The sequence below is a fragment of the Carassius gibelio genome, chromosome A6 (genome assembly GCF_023724105.1).
Source record: "Carassius gibelio isolate Cgi1373 ecotype wild population from Czech Republic chromosome A6, carGib1.2-hapl.c, whole genome shotgun sequence".
NCBI classification, from domain to species: Eukaryota; Metazoa; Chordata; class Actinopteri; order Cypriniformes; family Cyprinidae; genus Carassius; species Carassius gibelio.
This window is the reverse complement of record NC_068376.1, coordinates 26,483,707-26,511,266: the sequence shown is the minus strand read 5'-3', so window position 1 is coordinate 26,511,266 and position 27,560 is coordinate 26,483,707. Positions and strand designations below refer to the sequence as shown.

Below are 27,560 nucleotides of genomic sequence, written 5' to 3'. Positions count from 1 at the left end.
CCATTATGATAAGATTGTGAAAAGCATAAACAATCTCAGATAACATCTAAAAATATTGGATAATTATAGATTAATACGAGATTAGTGAGCTTAATCAGATTAGTAGCGTGAAGAGTCAATTAAATGAGGAATGATCGTGCATATCTTATTGCAGCTGCAGTCTAGTTGGATAAGACACAAGAGCATGTAGTCTGAGCCACACGCTGTTAAAATTCATCGCATGATGTGAGATATTTACTCAGAAAACTCTTCCGCCCAAATGCCTCTCAGACTTGACAGCTGTGTCGAGCGCACACCTTTTGAGGAGGCTGCTTATGTAACGTGTCAAAACTATAAACTGCCTTCAAAACTCCCATCAACATCTATAACATCCCATCTAATCTAAACTCCCATCAACCCCTCTACCCAAGATGGGTTTGTTGGAGCTGATGGCTATCCAGATCACCTCCACCTCAATTTGTTTTGTAGTATAATGAATATACTTTTTATGTCACAGTGGGAGGTTGAAATGGAATTTCCTTGTTTGTCAGAATAAAAGACAAACAAGCTTTGCTGTAAAGCATACATTTGAACTTTTGCCATTTAACAGAGACCGCATTCAAGCAACTCTCTGCACTTTGCTGGTAAAAGCAACAACAGTACCTGAGTTTGTTTTATACACTTAAAGAGCCAGTAAGATGAAAATTCTAAGCTTCCTATCACTGTTTATAAGTCCTGTACAATAGGTTTAAATCCATCCAAGGTTAAAAAACATTGTCATTTTGTCAAAATATCATTTTAAAATTACCTCAATTCTCAGAGATCCCAAAACGATTCGCGCGAAGCTGTTCAAAAGATTCAGCTTCCTTAAACCCCACCTTTCGGTAGCATACTGTGTTCTGATTGGTCAACTGACATAGTTTTGATTGGTTGTTCCGCACAAAACATCACGTTAAACAATGCGTTAGTATCTTTTTGGGGTGAATTATGTCTTATTCCTCTCATCGCGAAACAAACAGTAAAATAAAAAACTTAGTCTCGCTGCTTTTTCTTCTGTGTGGGTGTATTCAAGCCGCGCACTTCAGTTTGAATCTGAATAGCGCGTTCAGCGCGGGGGGCGTGGTCACATTGGATATAATGAAGGGAGACGTGAAAAACGGACATCGCGTTGTTTTCATATGGATTACTTTATCACATAATATCTGTTTTCGACAGCACTTGTTTAGTTTTAATAGCAGTTTCTATAGATATCTCTCTCATGTCTCTTCGTTGAGTATTCACGGAGTTACAATTCATTTTAATGACGTGTTTGTAAATGAAGATCAGCGCAGAAAAAAAGGCTGCAGACAGCAAACATACCGATAAGACGCTCGGGAGAAAACAAACACATAACTTCATAATCATACTTCGCGTTGTTATTCGGAGATGCTTGTTGTTGGTCCAAATAAAGTTGGTAATGAACCCTCTTTTAAGGCCAAACGCTTTGAAAATCCCGCTGTACTCACCGAGATTAGAAAAGCAGTCATCAGTGAAATGTTGTGAACACAACAAGGATTTGTTGTACTGCTCTGTTATTGTGGTGAAAATGAATTTTAGCCATTGGTTCTTCTGATCTTCATTCTTTGGCAGTGAAAATTAAACAAACTTGCCTTTACAATTAAAAACACACTGTCTCGTCGACATGATGCTATCACACCAACCAGAGCGTCTGTCAGGTCAGAGTTCAGTTTCTCTCAAGGCGGTAGGCGGAGATTATCATGCAAAGTGTTCCTAGTGACTTACATAGAGATGGGCAAAAGATTTTAAATCTATAACGACTCGTTTCAGCGATTCAGAGTCGACTCCTTACTTTAGAAGCCAATAACTTTATAAATCGTGTACTTTTTGGTTTAATTACTTTGCACATTGTTTACACTGATGGACAGCTACATCATACACTGTAAAACAGGTAATTTTTGATTTCCCATCTGTGTGGCTCTTTAAAATAATCCACAACTGAGGAAGCAATATGCATTTAGCTTCAGTGTTGTGAATTGGAAAAGGAATAGTTTGTCAAGGCAGGTTTGAATGTTTGCTTGTTAAAACCTTGTCTGAAAGTTTAAAACAGTTTTAAATTCTATTTATTTTATTTTATTTTATTTCATAGATAGAAAGATGGATATGCAGGTGGATATACAAGCAGATAGATGGACAGACAGTTAGATAGACAGATTTAATTTAATATACTGTATATGGAAAAATCTAAATATAGGAATGTATGTTGTATGTAAGATTTGCCAGCACACTTTTTTTTTCAATTTTTATTTGCATCTTAATTTCATAAAACATTCAAAAACTAAAGTTCTAGTTCTATTAGATTATTGATAGTCATCTATTTATTTAATTATTCATTTTTCATTTCATTTCCTTTTCAGATAATTTTTTAAATATAATGTTTACATGGCATTTTTATATAGGCTTTAGAGCTGAAACAACGAATCGATTTAATCGATTAAAATCGATTATTAAAATAGTTGTCAACTAATTTAGTAATCGATTCGTCGCTAAATAAATTTTATTTGCCATAAGCGGCTCATTTCGTGCATATTTCAAATCTGCGGTGACCAAAGTGTGGCAGTAATGAGCCACCGGAGGTTTTACTCAGCCAGTACAGCAGGTGAAGTAGCGAATAGCCAATAGCTGGCCTCGTTTTAGGTCACGTGCTTCCCGAACAGCGTCTCTGCAGCATTCAGCGGGAAGTGGGAGTACTTTACTTTGAGCCTTCAAAATGAAGAGTAACCTGTAAACTCTGCACTACTGAACTGTTTAAGGGGCCGTTCACATATCGTGTCTTTTGCGTGCTCAAGTTCGTTATTTCCTATGTAGGCGCGCAGTATGCACTCTCATAATGGAAGCGACGCGGTCGCGACACGCACGCGGTGCGATGCGCCCGTTTTTCCAGGCGCGTCCACACCGCATCCATTTATCCTTTGCTGATATTTCCGGGTCTTCATGGAGAGGGCACGTCATGGAGAGAGCACGTCATGGTTGCTTAGCAAAGGCAGACGCCTCAGGGGCGCTTCTGCCCGAGCGCTTTGGAAAGAAGGAGAAAGCGGCGCGACTAGCGTTTTCCACGCGTTTTTAGGTGCGATATGTGAACGGCCTCTAAGAATTTTATTTGTGCAGATTCTCCAGTACAAGGTTGTTTGCAAATGTTTAGTCGTAAAAGCTGATAACATTGCTTTTTAACAGTTAACATTTAAAGCTTTACAAACATGTTATGTGATCAGTTTGTCGTTTACCAGTTCATAATTCAGACTTGCAGCCTAATTATGACTGAATGAGAGAGGTAAATGTTTGAGTATATTTAAAATGCACTTCTTTTCTAAGTATTCACTGCTCTTTTTCACACAGCAGGTTTTTTGTGTGTATCCCAATTTTTTTTTTCTGGACAACCTTCTGATGGATTTTACTTTAAATTGTGAGTTCCATTCAGGTTTCATGCCATTGGCACTTTTTTTCGAAGGATTGTTTACAATTGGTTAAAATCTCTTAAAAATCTATGCTGAATGATAAAGACCCTTTATTAATAATTTACTTGGGGAAAAAATGGAAAAAACTAAAATATAAGTACATAAACCGATTAATCGATTAATCGTAAAAATAATCGACAGATTAATCGATTATCAAAATAATCGTTAGTTGCAGCCCTAATAGGCTTTTTGCACTCTTTGGTTGTTGCTCATTGGTTGGACAATTTATAAGAAAGGAGGAACAAATTGAGTGGGACAAGGGGGATCAATAATCACGGTGAAAAATCGCACACAGTTGCAGCAACATCCTTACAAATTAGCACACTGTATAGAGGCAGAACCGGGTAGCAGGAAGTTGAAATCCCATTCATTTTCTCCATAGAGAAATTGATTTTTAGAGATAGTGTATAAACCTTTCGAGAGGAACCTAATGTGAGGTCCAGAGTTGTTAAATTATGATATATACTTGTGGGAAAGGCACAGGTCAGTGTGATTCTAGCTTCTTCTTCCAAGACATCATGTTTAATTGCTGTATTCCCAGTGAAGTACTACAATCTCCTGAAAAAATAATTGCATCCACCAAGTCATTTTTTACACTTAACATATATTATTTTATACAAATACATTTAATTCTAGTTAAAGGTGTAGTATGTAATTTTGAGAGATAGCAAAATTATCAAAATATTAGATCGAGTTGTTTCTCCTGCCACCTCCTTCTTAGACTAAATGCTCATGCCAGATTAAGGACACACAATTGTTTATGGTTAAACCACAGAAATGAAAGTAATTGACAATGGAAGAAGATGGGCCTTATGAGTTGAATTATCTGTGTTTTAATATGCCTCTGGTCATATGGCTTATAGATGGATGCTGAGCCTTTTTAGATCAGGTACAATCTCTGATACAGTTTGTTTGCTGGATTTCATGGCTGCAGTGCACTGTTTGTTTCTGGCAACCTAGGGAGTCAAAATACTGTTGGGTAAATTGTCAGTGGGTGAAATCACACAGACCAAAACAAAAACAGACATTTCGACACAGAACACACATTTCAAAGCAGAATAACTGTACAAGGGGGAACCACAAAGGAACCACAGCCGTACCCACAGTGGGGCAGCGAAGTGGAACACAGGGACCCAAGTCCCTGGCTCCACAGGCTGGCAGAGGGTGCGTGAGTAGGGCTTTTGTTGATGTTCTCGAACTGCCCGCTGGTGCCATCTGGTGAAGGAGAAGGATGAGTGAGGTCCGGCGTTTGGTCGTCCATAACTCTGTGTGCCCTCCCTCTAGAAATAGGAAATGGAAATTACTTTAGGAAATGCCCTTTTAGTGCTGAGGTGCACAGGGGAGATGGTCGCTTGCAACATGACAGGGTGTAGTGCAGCCTGAAGTGCACAAAGTACTCAACTCTGGAACGACCACCGATGAAGCGCTGTCTCGCCAACACAGGAAGCTTCCGAGAGCGTGCTGAACTCGTAGTGCATGACTGGTACACCATTGAGCAGAACGATACTGTCGCTCAGCTCCGAAACGAAAACCTGGTATGCCTTGCACCTGTTGCCTTCTTACCCCTCTTTCACACCGCAAGCGTGAGCGGCGTGCGAGCAGCGCATATTTTTTTCGCCATACATGTTAATCAATGAGTGCATATATATATATATATATATATATATATATATATATAAATCTATTGACAATAATTTATTATGTTAGTTTAAAATGTGCACACACACATATATATATATATATATATATATATATATATACATTTTATACTAATATAATAAATTATAGTCAATAGATTTATATTGTAAAATTGTTTCAGATTAGGTTATTTCATTCACAACGCTTCATGGGATAAGTACACTAACTCAAAAAATATTAAGTACATGTTTTCAGTGTTTTTTTTTGCTTGGAATTAAATGTTGTAATCCTGTGATTGACCTCTGAGCTGAATATTGTTAAATGCCTATATGGAAAATGAGTTGAAATCTTCTACATTCACTTGTTCAAAAACCTGAACTTTAAATGTTTTAAATGTATTAGAAAATCTAGGTAAATTGCTCACTAATTGACTAGTCATTTGCTGGATGACTAGATAACCATTCCTACTTGACATTCATTCAGTCACCTATATGATCCGACAGACTGATGGACACCTGAGTCTTACTTTCCCAAAGTCCTTTTATATTTCTGTTAGAAATCCATTCTTGGAGGTTCTTCAAGGTCTTGGTCATACAGTAAATCCATCCTCATGTAAACAGCAACTGCTGTCACCACTGCAACAACTCCATTTCTCTCTTTGTCAGCCAAATGTGTCCCTATTTAGCTTCAGTGGATCAAACGCTTGGCATCCCTTTCCTTTGTAACGTCGCTCCTTCGTCTCCACATTCTGTCACAGACAGCTCTCCTTATCCTTGTATATTAAAGTAACAAGTGGTTTCCCATGCTGCATAAATAAACGTGGTGAAATTGCTGTAATGTATGGCTTCTGTTTATTATTTTTTTATATACACAGCATATATAATTATATATATCATACATTGATTATGTAAACAATAAAAATTTTTTAACATGCATCAGTGTTCAATAAATGATTCTATTAATTAAAGGGACAGTAAGTAGGAATTACTCCCATCTAGTGGTGAAATTGTATTTTGCATTCAAACTAATTTTGCTCTCCAGCGCCTCGCTTTTTCAAATGCGCGTTGCATCTACGGTAGGCGATATGTACCAAAAAGCTTTGACAGGATGTCTTCTAATAGCACTTCATCGAGTTTTCCTTCAGGTAAACAGGTGTGTTATTTCAAACAAACTGCAACATGACAACTAACAAACGAATGTTACAGTATGAATTACTGACTGTGGAAAACATGAAATATTGTAATTAGTAGTTATGTCTTCTTTATTCGTTATATTTTCTGAATTATATGCATTGTTAGATATAAAAAAAAATATTATAATATAGATTGTAACACTGACTTACCTGTCGAGAAGAAAACTGGCCACTTCAGCGTCTCTTTTGAAATCTTTATCAAGCATTAGCTCTTTCCACCTAGAAAAAGCTTCCCCGACATTAACTCTTGTTTTCTGTAATCTACAGTCACGTTTCCTTTTACGTTCTATTTTTGACTGTTTTGGCGACGATGTTTTCTTCTCCTGTGGCGCGGCATATGTATGGTCCATAATAAGAATGCAATCCAGACTTTTAAACTTGCCAGTACAGTTTCAAGCGCCTCTCACTGCTCTGCACCTGCGTTTCTGGCTCTGACCGAAAACGCGTTGTGGAAACGCGTTGGCTTAGTACTTTTTGTCCCTCTCTGCTATTATAGTTTTGCAAGATGGCGGAACTACATGGAAGCCTCCGTCGACCTACCCGTCCCATGTATATAAAGATAATAAATTCTTCATTTACAAGGATTAGTTTAAACATTGGCATAGGTATTTGTACACCATTGAGGGCATATTTATGAATAAAAATATTGATTTTAGATAATAAAATACCTAAAAAGTTACTTATTGTCCCTTTAATAGTAGAAGAAGAAAATATAATTATTTGCTAATGCTGTGTTTTGGGTGGTTGCCAGGACATTGCTATTTGGTTGCTAGGGTGTTTTTATATGTTTGTAATGCATCGTTAAGTGAGTGCTAAGGAAGTTTCCCCACTGTCAGATTTCAATAATATTTAGGTCCTCCTTCAATGTAAGACAATGCAGAAATCTAGCTTTATCTTGGGAAGAGAAGTTTTTTTTCCATTGAATACCCTAGCAACCACATAGCTCTCAGAACACCTTAGTTACAGCTTAGCAATTCCCTGGCAACCAGCCACTTCACCCAAGCATTTTAAAATCCCACTAATTTTGTTCAGTAGTTGTTTTAGTGTGACTTTCTTTAAAAAGATGCATACAAAAGAGTTGTATCTGAGCTTTTTGTTCTGTCAGCTTATAATTATTTTCTGTTCCGCTCACTTTGTCCTTTTGTTCCTCATTTGCTCATTGTCTGACTCTGATTAGCTGTGTTCTCTTTGTCAGTAATGGCTTTTAGGTCATAATGCCATTAGGCAGAAATCATAACTCCTTCGCCTCAGTGTTGTGACAGACCAAGCTTCCACATTCTCATGAAGAAAGAAATGGCTCTCCACACTGCTTTCAACAATAACCATGCGTTGTGTTCATGTGGCTGTCTTAGCAATTGTTGTCTCGGCTTGAATCTGTCTTCAGCAAAAGGCTTTTTCCGGGTCGTTCTTGGGATGCAGTCTCAGAGAGGTCAGGGGAGCAATCAGAAATAGTGATTCAGCTGTCTTGCCATTGTCTTCAACCTTGTTTTCAATCGGTTCGATCCGCAGTTTCAGCTTTAGTATTGCTGTTACATTTGAGGGCTTCAGGAGACATTTACAGGAGCTAAAAACAGCTAATTTGAGTCACATAATCAGTGACGTCTAATAGATGCACGTGTAACAGACCTCCTCGGCAGTGCTGTAAAGAATCAATGGGGAATCAGAGCACAGCTGAGAAAACAAACCCTTATTTGAGCCGTCGGTGGCAAACGAGCCAAATCAGGCGAAAGAGCCATCTGCTCCGGAACTGTACAGTATATAAAAGTTTAACCAATTAGATCAATGTGCTGGCTGTGGGGTCAAAAAGTTGTAAGATGGCCTCCTGGTAAAGATGATAAATCCCCTGTGTCTTCTGTTTGTTATGTTGTGGCGAGGGGGGCGTGGTTTAGCGGAATCCGCAACGGGAGAGAGAAGGAGGGAGCAGAGCGAGGCGTAAGTAGGTCAAATGCAATTAACGAACACGTGTGTTTGATTGCAGTAATTGGCGTGGAGAGACCGGATATAAGCCGAGTCACCGCAGAGAGAAGGAGAGAGAGACACGCTGGGACCTCGTTTTGCACTAGGGAAGCTACAACAGTGCTTTAAAGTTGTTGAAGTTATTGACCGTGTTTAAGCAATCGTTTGCTGTCTACGCCCAGAGGGCATCGTGTTTTTCTTATTTTATATTACTGAATAAACGAGTGTCCCAGCAACAAGCCGACCCCTGCCTTCTTCCTTCCTATTGAGACTGTGTTGAACCTTGTTACAGTGGTGTCGAAACCCGGGAAGGAAGAAGAGCATCGCCGCCATGCAATCTCCGTCAGGTACGCCATTTGCGGACATCATCCAGTCGCTCGCCGGTCTTCATCAGGAACAACATCAACACATGCTGGCGATCAAGGAGGAGCAGGACAAACGCTTTGAGGCGCTCCTCCGGGCCCAGCATGAAGACCGCGAGCTGTTCCGGAGCTGGGTAGACCGGGAGGCCCGGGCCACCCCTTCGTTTAAAGACCAGACATCTCCTCTGCCGCTCAACAAGATGGGGCCTCAGGATGATCCGGGGGCCTTCCTGGACCTGTTTGAAAAATCGGCAGAGGCTCGAGGGTGGCCCCCTGCGGACTGGCCCCTGCGGCTCATTCCCCTGCTGTCCGGGGAAGCGCAGGTGGCCGCTCACCAACTGCCAGTCCAAAACCTCCTGGCCTACCAGGACCTCAAGCGTGCCATCCTCCAGCAGGTCGGTCGGACTCCGGAGCAACATCGCCAGAGGTTCAGGACTCTAACCCTGGAAGAGTCTGGCCGGCCCTTCGTGATGGCACAGCAGCTCCGGGATTCCTGCCGCAAGTGGTTGATGGCCGACAGTAGCGACGTCGAGGACGTGATCGATCGTGTGGTACTGGAGCAGTTCGTGGCCAAGCTGCCAAGGAAGACAGCGCAGTGGGTCCAGTGCCACCGCCCGACGTCGCTGAACCAGGCCATCCAGCTGGCGGAAGACCAAATGGTGGCGTGTCCAGGGGTCGGTGACCCCTTACCATCTGCTTCTCTCTCTCCTTCTCTCTCCTCCCCTCCCCTCTCTCTCCCTAAATCTGTCCCTCTCCCCAGGTCCCGTGGGGGGCTTCCGTCGAAGCTAGCCCCGAGGTGGAGGACGAATTACGGGGCTGAGTCACCAGCAGGTCCCAGGGCTCCTCCCAGGGGTGGGACCTCACCCATGGGATCCGTTCCCCAGGCCCCGGCCTCTCCGCTCTCTCCTCGCCAATCGCTTGACCTACTTCCTGCCGCCAGGGTGGCGGTAAAGTCTGGGCCGGCCTGTTGGCGTTGCGGGGACCCAGGGCATTTTATCGATAGGTGTCCGGTGATGGAAGTGGGGACGTTGATCCGGGTCCCCGACGCGCCAAAGGCTGCCCTCGATCAGGCTGGCTTATACCAAATACCAGTGAGTATCAGGGGGGGTACATATCAGGCTTTGGTGGATTCGGGATGTAACCAATCCTCCATCCATCAAAGCCTGATTCATCCGAAGGCATTGGATAATAGCCGCATGGTTAGGGATCGGTGTGTACACGGGGAAGTGGTGAATTACCCTATTTTGCCTGTGGATATTAAATTTAGGGGAGGAAAACATAGAGTAGAGGTGGCCGTTAATCCGCACCTCAGGCATCCGATAATTTTGGGTACGAATTGGCCCGCGTTTAATGAATTATTGGGGTATTTATGTTCGGATGGCTCTTGGGGGAAACAAGGGAGGGATGGAGTAGCGGTTGCGCAGGTGGGAGAGGCTGAACCGGAACCGCCGGAACCTGTTGCAGGGGAACCGAGTGCTCCCGAGCGGAACATCCTCCCGGAGCGCGATGATTTTCCCCTGGAACAGTCCCGCGATGAGACGCTGAAAAATGCTTTTGACCAGGTTCGCTCGATCGACGGACAGCTTCTCCTCCCTGACCAACCGCTCTCTTATCCTTACTTTTCAATTTTAAAAGATAGGTTGTATCGGGTGACCCAAGACGCCCAGACAAAGCAAGATACAACCCAGTTATTGATACCTAAAAGCCGCCGGGAAATGCTTTTCCAGGCGGCTCATTGTAATCCAATGGCCGGGCATTTAGGGCAAGCGGCTACACTAAACCGTCTCATGGCCCGCTTCTTCTGGCCGGGCATTCACGAGAATGTGCGCAGGTGGTGCGCGGCTTGTCGTGAATGTCAGCTGGTGAATCCACCGGCCACCCCAAAAGCACCATTGTGCCCCCTTCCATTAATGCAGGTCCCCTTCGAACGAATTGGCATGGACCTCATCGGGCCATTAGAGCGGTCAGCACGAGGACACCGCTTTGCATTAGTTCTGGTGGACTATGCAACGCGATATCCTGAGGCAGTGCCTCTCCGCTCTATTTCCGCGAAGAGTGTGGCGAGTGCACTGTTTCAATTAATCTCCCGGGTGGGGATCCCAAAGGAGATCCTCACCGATCAGGGCACGGCGTTTATGTCACGTACTATTCGCGAGCTTTATGAATTATTGGGCATTAGATCGATTCGAACAAGCGTCTATCACCCACAAACAGACGGGCTGGTCGAGCGATTTAATCGCACATTAAAATCCATGATTCGTAAGTTCGTTCAGGAAGACGCCAAAAATTGGGATAGGTGGCTAGAACCCCTCTTGTTCGCTGTACGGGAGGTCCCGCAAGCCTCCACGGGGTTTTCCCCCTTCGAGCTTCTTTATGGGCGCCAGCCCCGCGGGGTCCTTGACGTCCTTAAAGAAACTTGGGAGGACGGACCTTCTGCTAGTAAAAACGAAATTCAATATGTCATGGACCTGAGAACAAAACTCCACACGTTGGGGCGGCTATCCATGGAGAATTTGTTGCAGGCTCAAGACAAACAGAGTCGGTTGTACAACAGGGGGGCTAGGCTACGTCAATTTGCACCGGGAGATAAAGTGCTTGTATTACTCCCTACCTCTAGTTCAAAGTTACTCGCGAAGTGGCAAGGACCCTTTGAGGTCACACGGCGGGTTGGGGATCTTAACTATGAGGTAGCTCGAACGGATAGGGGCGGGGCACATCAAATATACCACCTCAACCTATTAAAAAAATGGTCTGAGGCGGAATCAGTGTTGCTGGCGACGGTAGTGAGTGGGGAGGAGGATCTCGGTCCAGAAGCGAGTTCAAAATCCCAATCTCTCGCTCTGGCCCCTGGAGGAGACCACCTCTCACCATCGCAGCTCACTGATATCAAGTCCATTCAAGCAGCCTTTGCTGATGTGTTCTCGCCCCTGCCTGGTCGAACGGATCTCATTCAGCACCATGTTGAGACCGAGCCGGGCGTGGTAGTTCGCAGCCGGCCGTATAGATTACCTGAACATAAAAAAAAGGTGGTTCAAGGGGAGTTAGAGGCAATGCTAGAGATGGGAGTAATAGAAGAATCCAACAGTGACTGGGCGAGCCCGATCGTCTTAGTACCTAAAACAGACGGCTCCGTGCGGTTCTGTGTGGATTATAGAAAGGTGAATGCTGTGTCAAAATTTGACGCATATCCAATGCCCCGGGTGGACGAATTGCTTGATCGGCTAGGCTCGGCTCGCTTTTACTCGACGCTGGACTTAACTAAAGGTTATTGGCAGATCCCCTTGTCTCCCATGACCAAAGAAAAAACAGCTTTCACCACGCCGTTCGGGTTACACCAATTTGTCACTCTTCCGTTCGGGCTATTCGGGGCTCCAGCCACGTTTCAGCGTCTCATGGACAAAATTCTCCGTCCGCATGCTGCATATGCCGCCGCCTACCTGGATGACATCATCATCTACAGTGGGGATTGGCAGCGACATATGCAGCATTTGCGAGCGGTCCTGAAGACGCTGAGGAGGGCTGGGCTCACGGCTAATCCGAGGAAGTGTGCAATTGGGCGGGTGGAAGTAAGATATCTGGGTTTCCACTTGGGTCATGGACAGGTGCGTCCCCAAATTGATAAGACGGCAGCAGTTGCAACTTGTCCAAGGCCTAAGACCAAAAAGGAGGTTAGACAGTTCCTGGGGCTGGCAGGGTATTATAGAAGGTTTGTACCTAATTTTTCGGATACTGCTAGCCCGCTGACTGATTTAACTAAAAAGGAGGCACCAGATACAGTCCAGTGGACGGAGCAGTGCCAGCAGGCTTTCACCCAGTTAAAAGCTGCCCTGTGTGGCGGACCGCTCCTGAATGCACCTAACTTTTCTCTCCCCTTTATCTTGCAGACAGACGCGTCGAACAGAGGGTTGGGCGCAGTCCTGTCCCAGGAGGTGGAGGGGGAAGAACGGCCGGTGCTGTACATCAGTCGGAAGCTCTCTAAGAGAGAGACGATGTACAGCACCATAGAAAAAGAATGTCTAGCGATCAGGTGGGCTGTTCTTACCCTCCATTATTACCTCCTGGGGCGGGAGTTCACCCTCTGTTCGGACCACGCCCCTCTGCAGTGGCTCCACCGCATGAAAGATACCAACGCGCGGATCACCCGGTGGTATCTCGCTTTACAACCGTTTAAATTTCAGGTGATCCACAGGCCGGGTGTACAGATGGCTGTGGCTGACTTCCTCTCCAGGAGGGGGGGGGGGAGGCTGCAGGCCGGACGGCTCCCCGGCCTGAGTCGGGCGGTGGGGGTATGTGGCGAGGGGGGCGTGGTTTAGCGGAATCCGCAACGGGAGAGAGAAGGAGGGAGCAGAGCGAGGCGTAAGTAGGTCAAATGCAATTAACGAACACGTGTGTTTGATTGCAGTAATTGGCGTGGAGAGACCGGATATAAGCCGAGTCACCGCAGAGAGAAGGAGAGAGAGACACGCTGGGACCTCGTTTTGCACTAGGGAAGCTACAACAGTGCTTTAAAGTTGTTGAAGTTATTGACCGTGTTTAAGCAATCGTTTGCTGTCTACGCCCAGAGGGCATCGTGTTTTTCTTATTTTATATTACTGAATAAACGAGTGTCCCAGCAACAAGCCGACCCCTGCCTTCTTCCTTCCTATTGAGACTGTGTTGAACCTTGTTACATATGTGTTTGATTTTTTTTGTACGTCATTGCCATGGTTTGTGAGCACTGTGACAGGATGCATTCTGGGGAGGATTATAAAGTTGCTCTGCCATTTCTGACACGTAGGAAAGGAAACAGTGAAGGACAGAGATAAGAATAAGGAGAAAACTAAAGGAAAAAAATGTCATTGTTAAATGGGTTATAAAGGGGAAAAAAGCAAGGGAGATGAGGAATGTACCAAAGATATTGACAGTTAAAATTCGGAAATAAAAAGAGTATAGCATAGTCATAATATTCTCTAAAACCCTTCCCCCTAACACATTTTCTGTCTTGACAGGATTATTATATTATTACCTCATTTTATTGGTGGTAGAAGAAGGTGGGCGAAGTGAAAGGCGAGAGAGAGAGATACAGAGCATCTGTCTTATAGCCTCAGACGGCTCTGCCTCAGAACTCCGAATCCAAGAAGTTCAGCTGAAAATGATGAAAAGAGTCCTGTTGAGGCCAGAAAGAGTGCTAAATAGTCAGTCAAATTCTTCTTCTTGAGGTCCTGTTTGACCCCATGTTAGCTGAGTACTATTACAGCCTTTTATTTGTTTATGTACAGATTTCTTATGCACAAAAAATACTTACAGTGCTTTCCAATACTTTAGATGTTCCTAATATAATTCAGTTTTTTTTTAATAGTTTATAATTTTATTATGTTTAATATTCTTTTAAGCAAATATAATTAGGCAGGACAAAACTGAATATATAATTTTTTTTGTTAAATAGATTAAAATTGTATCGATAAAATGTTGAAAACATGTCTTTATTAAACATTTGTATTTTATTATTTTTTAAGCATTTTATTTCATTTTTTATTTTCTTCATAATAATAATAATTATTATTATTTTTGTTAATATTACTATTGTTTTTATTATTATTTATTATGTTATTTTGCAAGATTAGTAAGCTATTTAATTTTATTGTATTTATATACATATAACATTTTTCTTTTGTATTATGTAAAGATATTTTATCTGTGCATTTGATTTTATAATAGAGTAGATAAAGTGGTATTCTCATTATCTGGAAGTGAGATAAATGAAGTGGTGGAAGTGGCTTGGATGGTGGACCTATAGCAGTGTTAATGAAGGGTCAAATTCACTTGGTGAGACTCAGCACTAGACCCTTCAGCAGTGTTTCTGCTCCATGTTGCTCTCCTTTACCACATGTGCTCTGTCAAAGTCACTCAGTCGTTCACTCATTCACCCCTCCCTGTAGTCAATGCCACATGGCGCACCATATGGAGAAGCAATGAATGCAAATGAGTGAATGATTTTGGATGCTAATGTAAATACACTGTAAGAAAAAAAAAATCTGTAGAAAAATGAAAGGGGTACTGGTAATTTTCTGTCAGGCATTTTGGACATGTCTTACATTATAGTACATTATCTTACATGCAACTTTTAATACAAGGAACAACACATTTGAACAAGTGTACCTCTAAGCTTTTATTTTATTTTATGTTATCTTATTTTATTTTTGTTTTGTTTTATTTTGTATTTTTGCAAGTTATTTTTTTTTATTTTATTGTATATTTTTTTTTTTTTTTCAAATCATTTTTGCAATCCCATTCATGTTGTGCAGCATTTTAAATTTGTGTAAAATAAGTCCATGAGCAAATCTACTCAAGGAGCAGCATAGTGTTCCACGCTTCCCTAAAGCAGCAGTATCTATGGCATTCTAGGGTAAAGCAGTGCTACGTTCATGCATAGAAACAGCATTCATCTCCCAGTCATGTTAATTCATCAAGCCATTAAAACGCTGCTGATATCTGCTCCTCATGTCAACACTTTGATAATTCCTGTTTTATCCCTGTCAAAATAAATTAGAACGACGTGATATTTCAGCTTTTCGTGGTTGGCAAATCCTGCTTAATTCAGGACTTCTGACAAGGACACCTGCCTTTCCGCCCAAAGGTTATGACACATAACGGGTCACGCTGTGTTTATGAGGAGATTATGGTGCTTTATGAGGACTGGCAGCAGGGCACAGGAGTGAAGACGGGAGATTATGGGCGACTGCTTTAGTGGTTTGTGGCATCTGTCTGCACGCGCTCACACTTTCCCTCTTAAAAAGGTCATAGCATACATTTTATATCATTGTTCATAGTAGTTGTTCTCTTCTGTTGCTTTAATGGCTTCATATCACGAGGAATCTAATTTCCCTTGATCTATTAAGATGAAAGAGCTCTATGAACAGTGAAAACAAACTGTAACTTTCAAAGCACAAAACTTGTGTCCAAAAAACTCTTATCTTAACAGTCTGTAGAGCACGTTTCAGTGTGGATCGTCTTGTGAGCTTGTCACAATTTAATGCAAGCTGTTATCTATACAACTGAAAACTATGTTTCACACAACAGCCAACACACAAGCTGGGGTGTGAGCACTGCTTCTCCTTTCATTTGCAAAGCAGGCGTTTCTTGTATTTTATTTTGTTTTGGTAAATGTGATGTAAAACAAAAAGTCAGTCTCAAAATAAAAATCTGTTCACTAATCTGACAATCCTTTTTTACAAAGACTGGGCATAATTGTTAAAGATTAATAAACTAATCTGCATTGAAATGTGTCAAATGAACTGTTAAATCCACACTGAAATGATCAGGGACATTGTTTAGAATAAATCACAAATTGGAAACTTAAATTTACAAATGTAAATGAATATCGATTTTAATGTTGGATTCATTCAGAAGGATGTTTCATGAATTTGGGTTTCTGGCATAATAGATCCAATGGGTTTTATAATGTGTTGGTTTTGATGAACTTTTTTTTCTTTTCTCTTTTAAACCAAAGATCAAAGACAATCTGATTTCTCATATGACCCCTATAATAGCATTTGTTCTCCTCCCTCGAGTTGTGCTGTTGGACTCTCTTTCTCTCTCTCTCGGTTTCCCTTTGTTTTCCCCATCCACCCTCAGTCTGCATCAGCACGCATCCTCCGTCTTCCTCTGCAGAGCAACTTTGCCCAACTCTCTGTGAACTCTCCCAGAGTTGTGTCTTTGGAGTTTGGCAGAAAGAGGGAGAAAGTGAGGCTTTTAAAAGTTCTGTGTGGAGGGTTTTCATTAGGTTTCACTTTCCACAGTTGCTTTCAACACTGTGTCAGCTCGTTTGTGAAGTCTTTTCTGAGTTAGCAAAGCTTATAAGAGACTTATGCCTTGTGTTTTTGTGCATTTGGCTCTCACATTGTGTGTGCGTCTGTATGTGCAGAGTAAGATGTCACTCTAGTCCTAGAAAATGGAAGACAATTGGGGACTAATAGAAGGTATTTTTCGTACAGGGAAAATACCCGTCATTTTTCAACCACAAAGCAAACTGATCTTTTGCTTCCATTTTAAGTTCATAAATCTTGTGAACTTATCATAGTCTTGTGCTTTTCAGATTTTATCTCCAATAATTTTTCTTCTATATCTCCAAAGGTTTTTACAAGAGATCTTAACAATATGAACTTTTTTGAGCGGTACTATTCATATTCACTCTATAGCTCTATACACTTAGCATAGCATATGTCAACAATTGTCTGATTTTTATATGCAATCATGTGAATTATTTTCAGAAGTTTTATGCTTTAAATAGGGTGAGCACCCCATTAAGTCTTGTTATGTCTCACTGTCTTATGAAAGAGCGATCTCAGAGCAAGAATGTGTCCCTCCTGGGAGTTAGTCTACATTATAATGCCAAGCCTACCTACTTCTGTTTCCATAACCTTTGAAAGGTTTTATAAATTTCCGTTTGCCTCTCTCTCTCTCTGTGCAGGTAAAGTGCTGAATGCTGATTTGAGGCATTATCTTAGCCTGCAGTTCCAAAAAGGATCAATCGACCACAAACTGCAGCAAGTGATCCGAGACAACCTGTACCTGCGCACCATCCCATGTAGGTCACACACATATATGCAATACTGTTTTACACACAAAATATTTTTCATAAATATTAAAAAAAGTATGACTGAAGAAATGCAAGTAATGGTAAGAAAATTTATAAAATACAGTATAATAAAATAAAATGTAATGCATATAATACAAAATATAATTATACAAGATAATTTAAGCATATATATATATATATATATATATATATATATATATATATATATATATATATGTTCACTCTGTCTTTCTCTGGCAGTCTGGTTATCTCATCTTACCTCTCGGTCTTTTCCCATTTAGTGTTTAGAGTGAATCCTTTGGCTGTTTCTCACACTGGTGTGTCTGTTAGTGTCATTGGGGAGAAGAGCCTCTCCTCAGGTGAAATCTCTCGTGTTGGTCTGGCCCTCTGCAGCACACCACCGGCTCTCCTCTGTGATGCGCCGCGTGAGATGCTGTTTCTCTTGAGACTTGTGGAGTGGCTTTCTGAGAGCATGTTTCTTCTCCGAGCAGTAGCACACTGCTCATTACTTTCTCATTCAGCTAGTCCGTTATTCCCTATTTAGTCTAATTTGATAAGTGACAGTGACAAATGTGTCATGAAACACTCTGAGGGGCAAATTTACTGCGACATTTTAGTATGAGATATTTCAGTGCAAAAAAAAAATAAATCTTACTTACGCGCTTCCTACACTTCCTGCACCATAATCTATTTACCTGTTTTATAAAATCATTTCAGTCTTTTTTTAGGAAAAACACATCTTTCCAACCCTCTAGCACACCTTAGCAATAAAATCGCCATTGGCTAGTAATTCTTTAGTTTCTCGTCAAACTGACATATTTGTTTTTAACACAAACACCCCCCCCCCCCCCCCCCTCTCAGATATATATATATATATATATATATATATATATATATATATATGATTACACCAAATCAGCATATCTTTGTAAAATGGCACAACTTCTTAAATCTTACCTTCCTAATCAGTCAATCAAGCATCATATTATGATAATATGATAATTAAGCACTATTTAATTATATAACTATAGTAGTTAGAACTAAAACTTGCTAACCTTTTATGAATGCTTATTTGTCCTTTAAACTCAATTTAGGACTAGTATAATGCTTAAGATATTGTTGGTCATTCAGGGTTTCTATAAAAAAATAGCAATATATAATAGTAATTATTAGTAAAAGATATTACTAATTCTATTACTATACTAACAATAAACAACTCACTTAGGATTAATGAGCTGCTTGGTTCATGAATATTAATCAGGTTGTCAGCATTCGCTCACACTGATTTGCTGAAATCAAAACAGGCACGGTAGTAGATGAACACCAGCCAATGAGATTGCGCTTGCGCATTAGCTCAGCCCACTACAGGAGAAACCGGCATCAGTGATGCAATTTCTGCTATTTTCCCATGGAATTGGGCTACTTTAACACTGTTGCCACTGTTTTTTTTTTTTTTTTTTTATGTCCGCGGGTTTAAGCAACCCCAATAACGTGATGTTTAACCCCTAAATTTTCCAGAAGAACCCCTTTGCAATGTGATTGGGCTAGTTTTGAGTAGTAATTGGTTGGGTTTTGCGGAAACCTGGAAACCCTGACCGGCATATCTTCTGCTTGTTCTTAAAAACGGAATAATTCTAAATTAAGTCCATTATTTTGACAGGAAAATACAACAAAGAATATGTTTACAGTATCATGTTGAGAATGCATGGAAAGTAAGGCTATCTCTATCAGCAAAGTGACAGCAAGTCACGCACCTTCACACTAAAGTTCACGGTGTGATGCGTATCAACATCCGTTGAGATGAATAGAAACAGCATACATCGCTTGACGGAGAGTGAAAATATATACTTCTAATTATCCTCTAACACACACATTTGCAAGTAAAATCTAAGAATTTATTAGCCTATGGCTACTGATAGACATTATTTAGTTGCCTAGAGTAGGATTTAGTCGCATATGCGAGTGATTTACTCACAGCGTAGAGGGTAGCTTTCTATGCAACTGTAAATTTGTATAAAATCCAATAAGCATGTAAAATGTATTGGTTATTGATAAACAAATTAATTTTAATGCAAGTTTGTCACAAAACCATACTGAACCTGTACTGTTCTCGCTGAGGTGTAACAACTCCAACTAAACAGTGAGATAAACTCTCTCTATTCATGAACATGAAGAAATCCGGAGTTCTTTTTATGTAGATTTATTTTCTTCACATTGAACTGAATCCATACATATGAGATGACTGATGAAAAACGAGAGAGTGAAACTAGAAAACAAACAGCAAAATACTGTAATTAGCTAAGCCATTTAGCTTTCATGAACATTACTTCTACAGCACAAAATCAAATGCTTATAAGTTAACTTAGTCAGAACAAAGATTATATACATACAAGCGATGCTTCTGCTGGGGAATCAACATGCAGGATGAATCTTCTCTGAAGAAATGACTGTTTTCATTTTTTATCCAGTCTACCGTTTCTATTGCGTTCTTTCATGCGGTTTTTTTTACTTCCGGTTTTGCTCAGTAAACAAACGTCAAAATAAGAGTCTGCATGAAACTGAAAGTATACCAAATTAAAAGCATAAACTTTAAACTTATTAAACTTAAATGCCTGAAGGGCAGAACACTCCCCGTCTGACCTAAAAGGTCACTATTAACTACCAAATGAACATTCAGTCATTGGGCAGAAGAAGAACTACTTCTGACACTGGTCTCAAGAACACCCTCTCAGAACCTTGATTTGATGTCCTGAGCTCCACCTTCCTTATTTTACTGTCTCTCCCAGGGAAGACAGCTGTGATCCTTGCCATAGGCCATGTGTTACGTGCAGCTTGACTGTCCTTCAGGAGCACAATGTCCCCTTCTTTTAGGTCCCGTTGAGAATCTCTCCATTTCTGGCGGACTTGCAGGGTGGGGAGGAACTCCTGACGCCAGCGACGCCAGAATCTGTCAGCGAGAGCTTGGACTTGTTTCCATTGTCTGCTGAGAAGATCCTTGTCTGTGAAATCTCTGTGCGGTGGGGCAACCCCAACCTTCTGGGTAAGTATCATTGAAGGAGACAATATGAACGGTGACTCTGGGTCGGTGGAGACTGGAACAAGAGGCCTGCCATTGATTATCGCAGTTACTTCCATCATGAGTGTGCACAGGACATCGTGGGTAAGTTGAATGTTCTCTTGAATCAGGATTGCATCCAGGATCCTTCTTGATAGGCCTATCATACGTTCCCATGATCCACCCATATGGGACGCATGAGGAGGATTAAATATCCATGAGCACCCTTGTTGACTCAAGAAGTTCTGCACTTTGAAGTCAGGTTGTTGTTGGCTTAATCCCAGTTCCTTTGCAGCGGCCACAAAGTTTGTTCCGCAGTCCGATCTAATCTGCTTTGCAGGTCCCCGTATGGCAAAGAACCGTCTCAATGCATTGATGCAACTTGACGTGTCTAGGGAGTCGATGATCTCGATGTGCACCGCTCGGGAGCTCATACAGCAGAAGAGCATCGCCCATCTTTTGCTTTGGGCCTGTCCACCTCTTGTACGCCTGGAGACGATTTGCCATGGTCCGAACACATCCACTCCTACATAGGTGAAGGGTGGACATGTGTGCAAGCGTTCTGGAGGCAAGTCTGCCATAAGTTGTTCCTCTGTTCTTCGACGTAACTTTCGACACACTACACATTTGTGCAAGACAGAGGCAATAAGTCGTTTTCCACCTATGATCCAGAAGCCCGCTGCTCTCAGGGCCCCTTCTGTGAAGTGGCGGCCTTGATGCTTTACCTCTTCATGATACTGTCGCACCAACAGCAGAGAAATGTGGCTGGTCTTGGGCAAGATGATGGGTTTTTTTTCCTGAGTGCTCAAGTCAGCGTGCTTTAATCTGCCACCAACACAAATCAGATTACCTTCAAGAACAGGTCTGAGCTTGTGAAGAGAACTGTCCTTGGTTACAGCTTGTCCATGCTCAAGAACTGCGAGTTCTTTTGCATAAACATCTTCCTGTGCTGCCCTGATGATAATGTGTCTCGCCTGAGACAACTCATCCGGAGTACGTGGGAAGTTGCAGTGATGCCACCCTTTACATTTACTGGACTTGTTGTGTCTGTAAGCACTGGCTATGTGGATGAGTAGGGCAACTTCTACGGCTAATACTGCGGCGCACAATTCCAACCGAGGAATGGTAGGTTCGGACTGTGGTGCCAGCTTAGCCTTCCCTAGAATGAATCCTACTTCGACTTGTCCCTCAGCTTGAATGGTCCTGAGATATGCCACAACTCCAATGGCTTTTGTGGACGCGTCAGAAAACACACATAGCTCTGTGTGTACAGCATTGGAAAGTGACGTTGCGGTGTATGAACGTGGGATATGCAGCTTACTTAAGTCATGGAGTGACTCACACCATGCCTCCCATTGCTTCAGCTTTTGTTCTGGAAGAGGAGCATCCCAATCACTTGTGTTGACACTGAATTCCCTCAAAAGACTTTTGCCCTCAATAGTCACCGGTGCGACCATGCCTAACGGATCGAAGACACTATTCACTGTTGACAGAACTCCCCTGCGAGTAAAGGGTTTCTTGTTTTTTGAGACTTTGAATGTGAAGGTGTCTGTCGTTGTCTCCCACAACAGTCCCAAACTGCGTTGGGCTGGTGTTACTTCACCGCTTAGGTCAAGGTCTTTCAGAACAGCCCTGTCCTCTGGTGCAAAGGCCTGAAGCACAGCTTCTCTGTTTGAGGCAAACTTGTGAAGCCTAAGGTTCGATTCACTGAGAGAGTGCTGCGTTCTCTGTAGCAGACTGATGGCTTCAGCTTCAGTAGGCACACTGATGAGACCATCATCTACGTAAAAATGATGTTCAACAAACTGGACCGTGTCTTCTCCATACTTATGTGCACCTTCATGGATGGCTCTCCTTAGTCCGTAGATGGCTACAGATGGTGACGGACTGTTACCGAAAACATGAACCCTCATCCTGTAATCGATAATGTCCTTAGACATATCATTGTCTCTGTACCACAAAAACCTCAGGTAGTCCCTGTGGTCTCTGCGGACAAGAAAACAGTGGAACATCTGCTGTATGTCAGCAATCACTGCAACCTGTTCCTTGCGGAAGCGGATCAGCACCCCAATGAGTGAGTTATTGAGGTCTGGGCCTGACAGAAGAACATCATTTAGAGATGTGCCAAAATACTTTGCGCTGGAGTCAAACACCACGCGGATGTTTCCAGGCTTTTGAGGGTGGTAGACTCCGAAAGTAGGCAGATACCAACACTCATCATTCTTCTCCAGTGGAGGAGCCACTTCTGCATGTCTGTTGTCAATTATTTTCTTCATGAATTCTTGAAACTGGTCTCTCATCTCAGTTTTTCTTCGCAATGTTTTCTCCAAGGAGGCGAAGCGAGTAAACACCTGTTCGCGGTTGTTGGACAAGCATTGACGGGGAACTCTAAAGGGGAGAGGAGCGACCCAGTTGTTTGACTTATCTCTTTGCATTTCTTGGTCCATGATTTTCAAAAAGATTGTATCCTCCATGGACTGGGCGGGTTGGTTGTCAGACTCAGTTTCCCTGAAGACATGCAGTCCAAGGGCTTCCAACGATGCCTTGTTTGGTTTGTTCTTCTGCTCCTTGCCATTGGACACATCTTCGGTCAGCTTCATGAAGCCTTTACATGGTCTGAGAATGGAGGGTCGGCCATTCTCTAGCACACTTGTCTTGAATGCTCTCACATCTGGTTTGTGTGCATTTCCTAGGCACACGTCTCCTATCAAGACCCATCCCAAATCCAGTTTTTGTGCAAAGGGGGCGTTGTGAGGTCCGCTCACTTGCTGTCGGACTTTATGGACTCTCACAATGTCTCTGCCTAGCAAGAGGAGGATTTCCGCTTTGGGGTCGAGTTCTGGAATGTGTGCCGCTACACTTCGTAGGTGTGGATGATGACGGGCTGCATCGGGTGTTGGTATTTCAGAGCGATCAATGAGAATGTCATTACACTCAATTAGCGGCGGTAGCAATAAGCTAGTCTGCCCATCGAGCGATTCGACCTGGAAACCCTCTGCCTTTCTGCCGGACGTCTGAACCAATCCGGCACAGGTCTTCAGTGCATAGGGAAATGATTGGCCCTTGATGTTGAAAAGCTCGAAAAACTCTGAACGCACCAGTGAACGGTTACTTTGATCATCCAAAATAACGTACATGTTGGTTGCCTTTTCACGTTGACCTTGAGGGTATATTCGTACCAGACAGATCTTCGAGCAGGATCTTGCGGTATGATCTGGACCACATACTTGGGTGCAGTGTGAGGAGATGGCTTTGCTGTCGCTAGCATGTTCCTCTACCTCCCCGCCGTGCTTCGTCGCAGATGAAATCGGCAAAGTAATCGAATGGAGGGAAGTAGCCGTTATTATCTTCCTTAAATTTTGAGCCAACTGAGAGCCATTTCTCCTGTAGTCCGTGAGGAAGTTTCTCCACGATGGGCCCAATGCCTCTGGCAGTATCCAGGTAGGCCAATCCTGTGAGGTAACCTTCTTCTCTGGCACCCTGGATTTCCATAAGAAGATCGCCTAAGTCTCTCAGCTTCCCATAATCTTTAGTTGATATTCTTGGGAATTCATCCAATCTCTTAAAAAGAGACTTCTCCATTACTTCAGGCGCAGCGTAGCATTCTTGGAGGCGACTCCAGGCCTTTTTAAGTGCTGCATCTGGGTTCCCGATATGCACAGAGCGAATCCTTTTGATGTGTTTCACAGACTCTGGTCCGAGCCATTTAATCAGCAAATCTAACATTTCGGGGGAGGTGAGTCCTAAGCCTGTAGTAGCATTGTTAAATGATGACTGCCATGCTAAATAATTTTCAGGTTTATCATCGAATCGGTAGAGACTTGTACTCACTAAATCACGACGAGCCAGGTATCGTGCCAGGTGTTCCGTTTCAGGTATTACGCTTGAGATGGGTGGTGCATACACAGGCACGTATGATGGCGCTGTTGCTTTAAGTGGTGATTTGTGAGGATGTTTTGTTGTCTTGGGTTTTGTTGGGTATCCATTGTCTCTAGCAGGTGTTGTGTGAAGTCCACCGCCTCCAATGGGTGTTGTATGATGTCCATCATATCTTACCAAACCTGTATGACCTCCATTAAGTGGTGTGCTGATTTGGGTTTCATCCCTGAATTTAGCATGGTTGCTGAAGAATGGCTTTGTCGGCGCTGTGTTATACTCAGATGGTCTGTTAAGGGTTTCTACCTCTTCTTGCCCATCCACTAACTGTAATTTGCCTTGTACTGGAGGATTCCATGTGACATAGCTCTCTTCTGACAATGTTGCCTCGTGTAATGTTGCATGTGCAGATGGTTGAGTTTGTGGAACGTTATGTTCAGCTTGTGCTTCAACATATTCATTAGTGCGTGTTACAATTTCATTTTGTAAATTTGCTTGAGAAGATACATCGGTCTTACTTGAATCTTCTATATCTAGCTCGGCTGCTTCTAATGCCTCAGCTTGGGCAATAGCCGCCGCTGCTTCTCTTTGAAGTTCAAGTGCGCCTAGTTCGGCTTCCAGCTTTGCTTTTCCTAATTGTAGCTCTGCTTCCTTCTCTGCCCTTTGTACCTTTAGCTCTGCTTCTTTCTCTGCAAATGCTGCTCGTGCTTTTGCTGCCTCTGCTTTAGCGCGCGCCCTTACTGCTGCACTCGACGCTGACGAGTGAGAGCTCTTTGTCCTTCTTGTGCGCGCAGATGCATTGTCAGTCCTTTCTGATTCCATTTTACTCTTTCTTGCTTCTCAAGACGTTGAAACTTCAGCTGGATTACGCTTTTTCACTGTACTGTTCTCGCTGAGGTGTAACAACTCCAACTAAACAGTGAGATAAACTCTCTCTATTCATGAACATGAAGAAATCCGGAGTTCTTTTTATGTAGATTTATTTTCTTCACATTGAACTGAATCCATACATATGAGATGACTGATGAAAAACGAGAGAGTGAAACTAGAAAACAAACAGCAAAATACTGTAATTAGCTAAGCCATTTAGCTTTCATGAACATTACTTCTACAGCACAAAATCAAATGCTTATAAGTTAACTTAGTCAGAACAAAGATTATATACATACAAGCGATGCTTCTGCTGGGGAATCAACATGCAGGATGAATCTTCTCTGAAGAAATGACTGTTTTCATTTTTTATCCAGTCTACCGTTTCTATTGCGTTCTTTCATGCGGTTTTTTTTACTTCCGGTTTTGCTCAGTAAACAAACGTCAAAATAAGAGTCTGCATGAAACTGAAAGTATACCAAATTAAAAGCATAAACTTTAAACTTATTAAACTTAAATGCCTGAAGGGCAGAACAGAACCTGAATAATATTTTTTTCCTAATCTGGTTAAAAAAAAAGAAGAAAAAAATATAAATTTATATAATTGATTATGGTGTACACTACATAAAATACAACAAAACACTGTGAAGTATTATAACAATGTAAAAAAAAAATATTTTTGAAAAGCATCGTTACTCCAGTCTTCAGTGTCACATGAACCTTCAGAAATCATTCTAATATGCTGATTTGCTGTTCAAGAAACTTTTATTATTATCAATGTTGAAAACAGTTGTACTGCTTAAAATTTTTGGTGGAAACCATGATGCATTTTTTTCCAGAATTTTTTTTTGAGTAATAGAAATTCCAAAAGAACAGTGTTTGGTAAAATAGAAATCTTACATTATAAATGTATTTACTTACACTTCTTATCAATTTAATGCTGAAATCTTACTGACCGTAAAATTTTTCCGTATTTTTTGCTGGAAGATATATTGTAAGCTATAGTTATGCTGTGGGATGTACAGTAAATATTTTCCTAAATTAATAACCTCCGATACTTTTTTGCAAAACAATTGAAGTCCTCCATAACTCATGCTGTTTCTTGCTCTTTGTAGCTCCTGTCACTCTGAATATACTTTCAGCAGTAGAAATGAGCAACTAAAGTTTATTTTTAACAATCCATGATCATCACGCTCATCACCAGTTTGCGCGCCTCATTCCTGCACTGATTGTTTTGTGAAACTGTCAAAAGCAAATGAAGACTATTGCAAAGAAGCTGTTATTGAAGGCAGCCTGGAGCAGTGCAAACCATATTAGATTTGACAGAAAACATGCAGCTCTCAGCTAAGCATGCCATGTGTAAAGAGGGTGTTTACATAGACATCTTAAAGGTACAGCAACAACAACGACAACAAAAAAAGATCTGTCATTTGTAAAGGTGAAAAATAAGGTTGTAAAAAAGCAAGTTTGACTGATACCATAAGTGGACTTGAGAGGAAGTGACCCATTTAAAAAACTTGAAATACAGCCAGCGGAGGCTGTTTAGCTGTGCTTTTTTATCGCTAGCAATAAACATAGACATTAGCTATTTCCCAGCTGTCAAAAAATATACTTTTTTGATTAATACATTTTTGTTTTATTTCTGGATTTTTTGAAGTTTAAAAGAAGAATTCATTATGTATAATTCCCCCGCAAGAATTACTCTTTGATGTTTATGGCAAATTAGCAGGCTTGAGACAATCCGAATTCAAATAAACAGCAAAGAATTTCCACTGGATGCCAATTTAAGCATGGCATCCTCTTCTGTTGTCCTTAGTCTGTAAGTTATGAGAAGGGCCTGAAACGGCAGGGTAAAGGGGAAAAGTATGCAAAAAAGAGTTGGAGGAAGAGAGAGCCTCCGGTGTTTGCAGCCACAAAGCTGCTTTAGGGAGCTATGAACAAAAGCTCTTAAAAGCTCCTCTGAAGGAGAGGCATAAAGAGTAGCCTAAGGTGCCACTCATATGCGGCTGGAGCAAGTGCGGACCTCTTTTAGAACTGGCCTGTGATCAAACTGACTTCAGAGGCCGGCTAAGATTATTATCGCATAACCTGCTCACAACCTGCTGCATCACAGTCTTTGGGCGAACCAGAGTTTACGCTGCGTCAGAGAGTACTGTAAATTATTTAGTTTCTACTGAGACGGTTATGTCACAAAGCCATAAAGCATTTGTGGAAGATGTGTAGCATTTTGCAAAACGAAAGTCTGGAATAGTTGAACATATTCTGATGTAGGCGTTCATAGAACAATGAGTATTTAAGGGTCAAATTTACTCTACTGCAATCGTTTACTTGATTTTAAACTTACTCTGCTTTATTTAAATGTAAAGTATAATATTCTAATGTTTTGGCTTAGATGTAAATTTAATATTATAAATTACATTGTTATTTATTGTGTGCTTTAAGTATTATTATTTTACTATTATAAGTACTATTCAAAGTTTTGGTTTAAGGTAAAAAAAGGTTTTTGGAAAGTCTGCATTTATCTGATTAAAAATACAGTAAA

The 27,560-nt window shown here is 41.7% G+C and overlaps 1 protein-coding gene and 1 long non-coding RNA gene across 3 annotated transcripts in view; one reads left to right on the top strand and one right to left on the bottom strand.

Moving 5' to 3' along the window:
• The window catches only part of LOC128015894 (membrane-associated guanylate kinase, WW and PDZ domain-containing protein 3-like), a 112,360-nt gene that overhangs the window by 51,728 nt on the left and 33,072 nt on the right, over positions 1-27,560 (top strand). For both annotated transcript variants that reach the window (XM_052600134.1, XM_052600135.1), the window contains exon 2: positions 17,089-17,205. In XM_052600134.1, coding sequence (XP_052456094.1) covers positions 17,089-17,205 — 117 coding nt within the window. The remainder of the gene's footprint in view (positions 1-17,088; positions 17,206-27,560) is intronic.
• LOC128015895 (uncharacterized) lies at positions 19,402-25,544 on the bottom strand. The gene is made up of 2 exons (XR_008184033.1): positions 25,318-25,544; positions 19,402-19,483 (listed from the first exon to the last, which is right to left on the bottom strand). It is a non-coding gene; the product is annotated as an uncharacterized LOC128015895 (long non-coding RNA).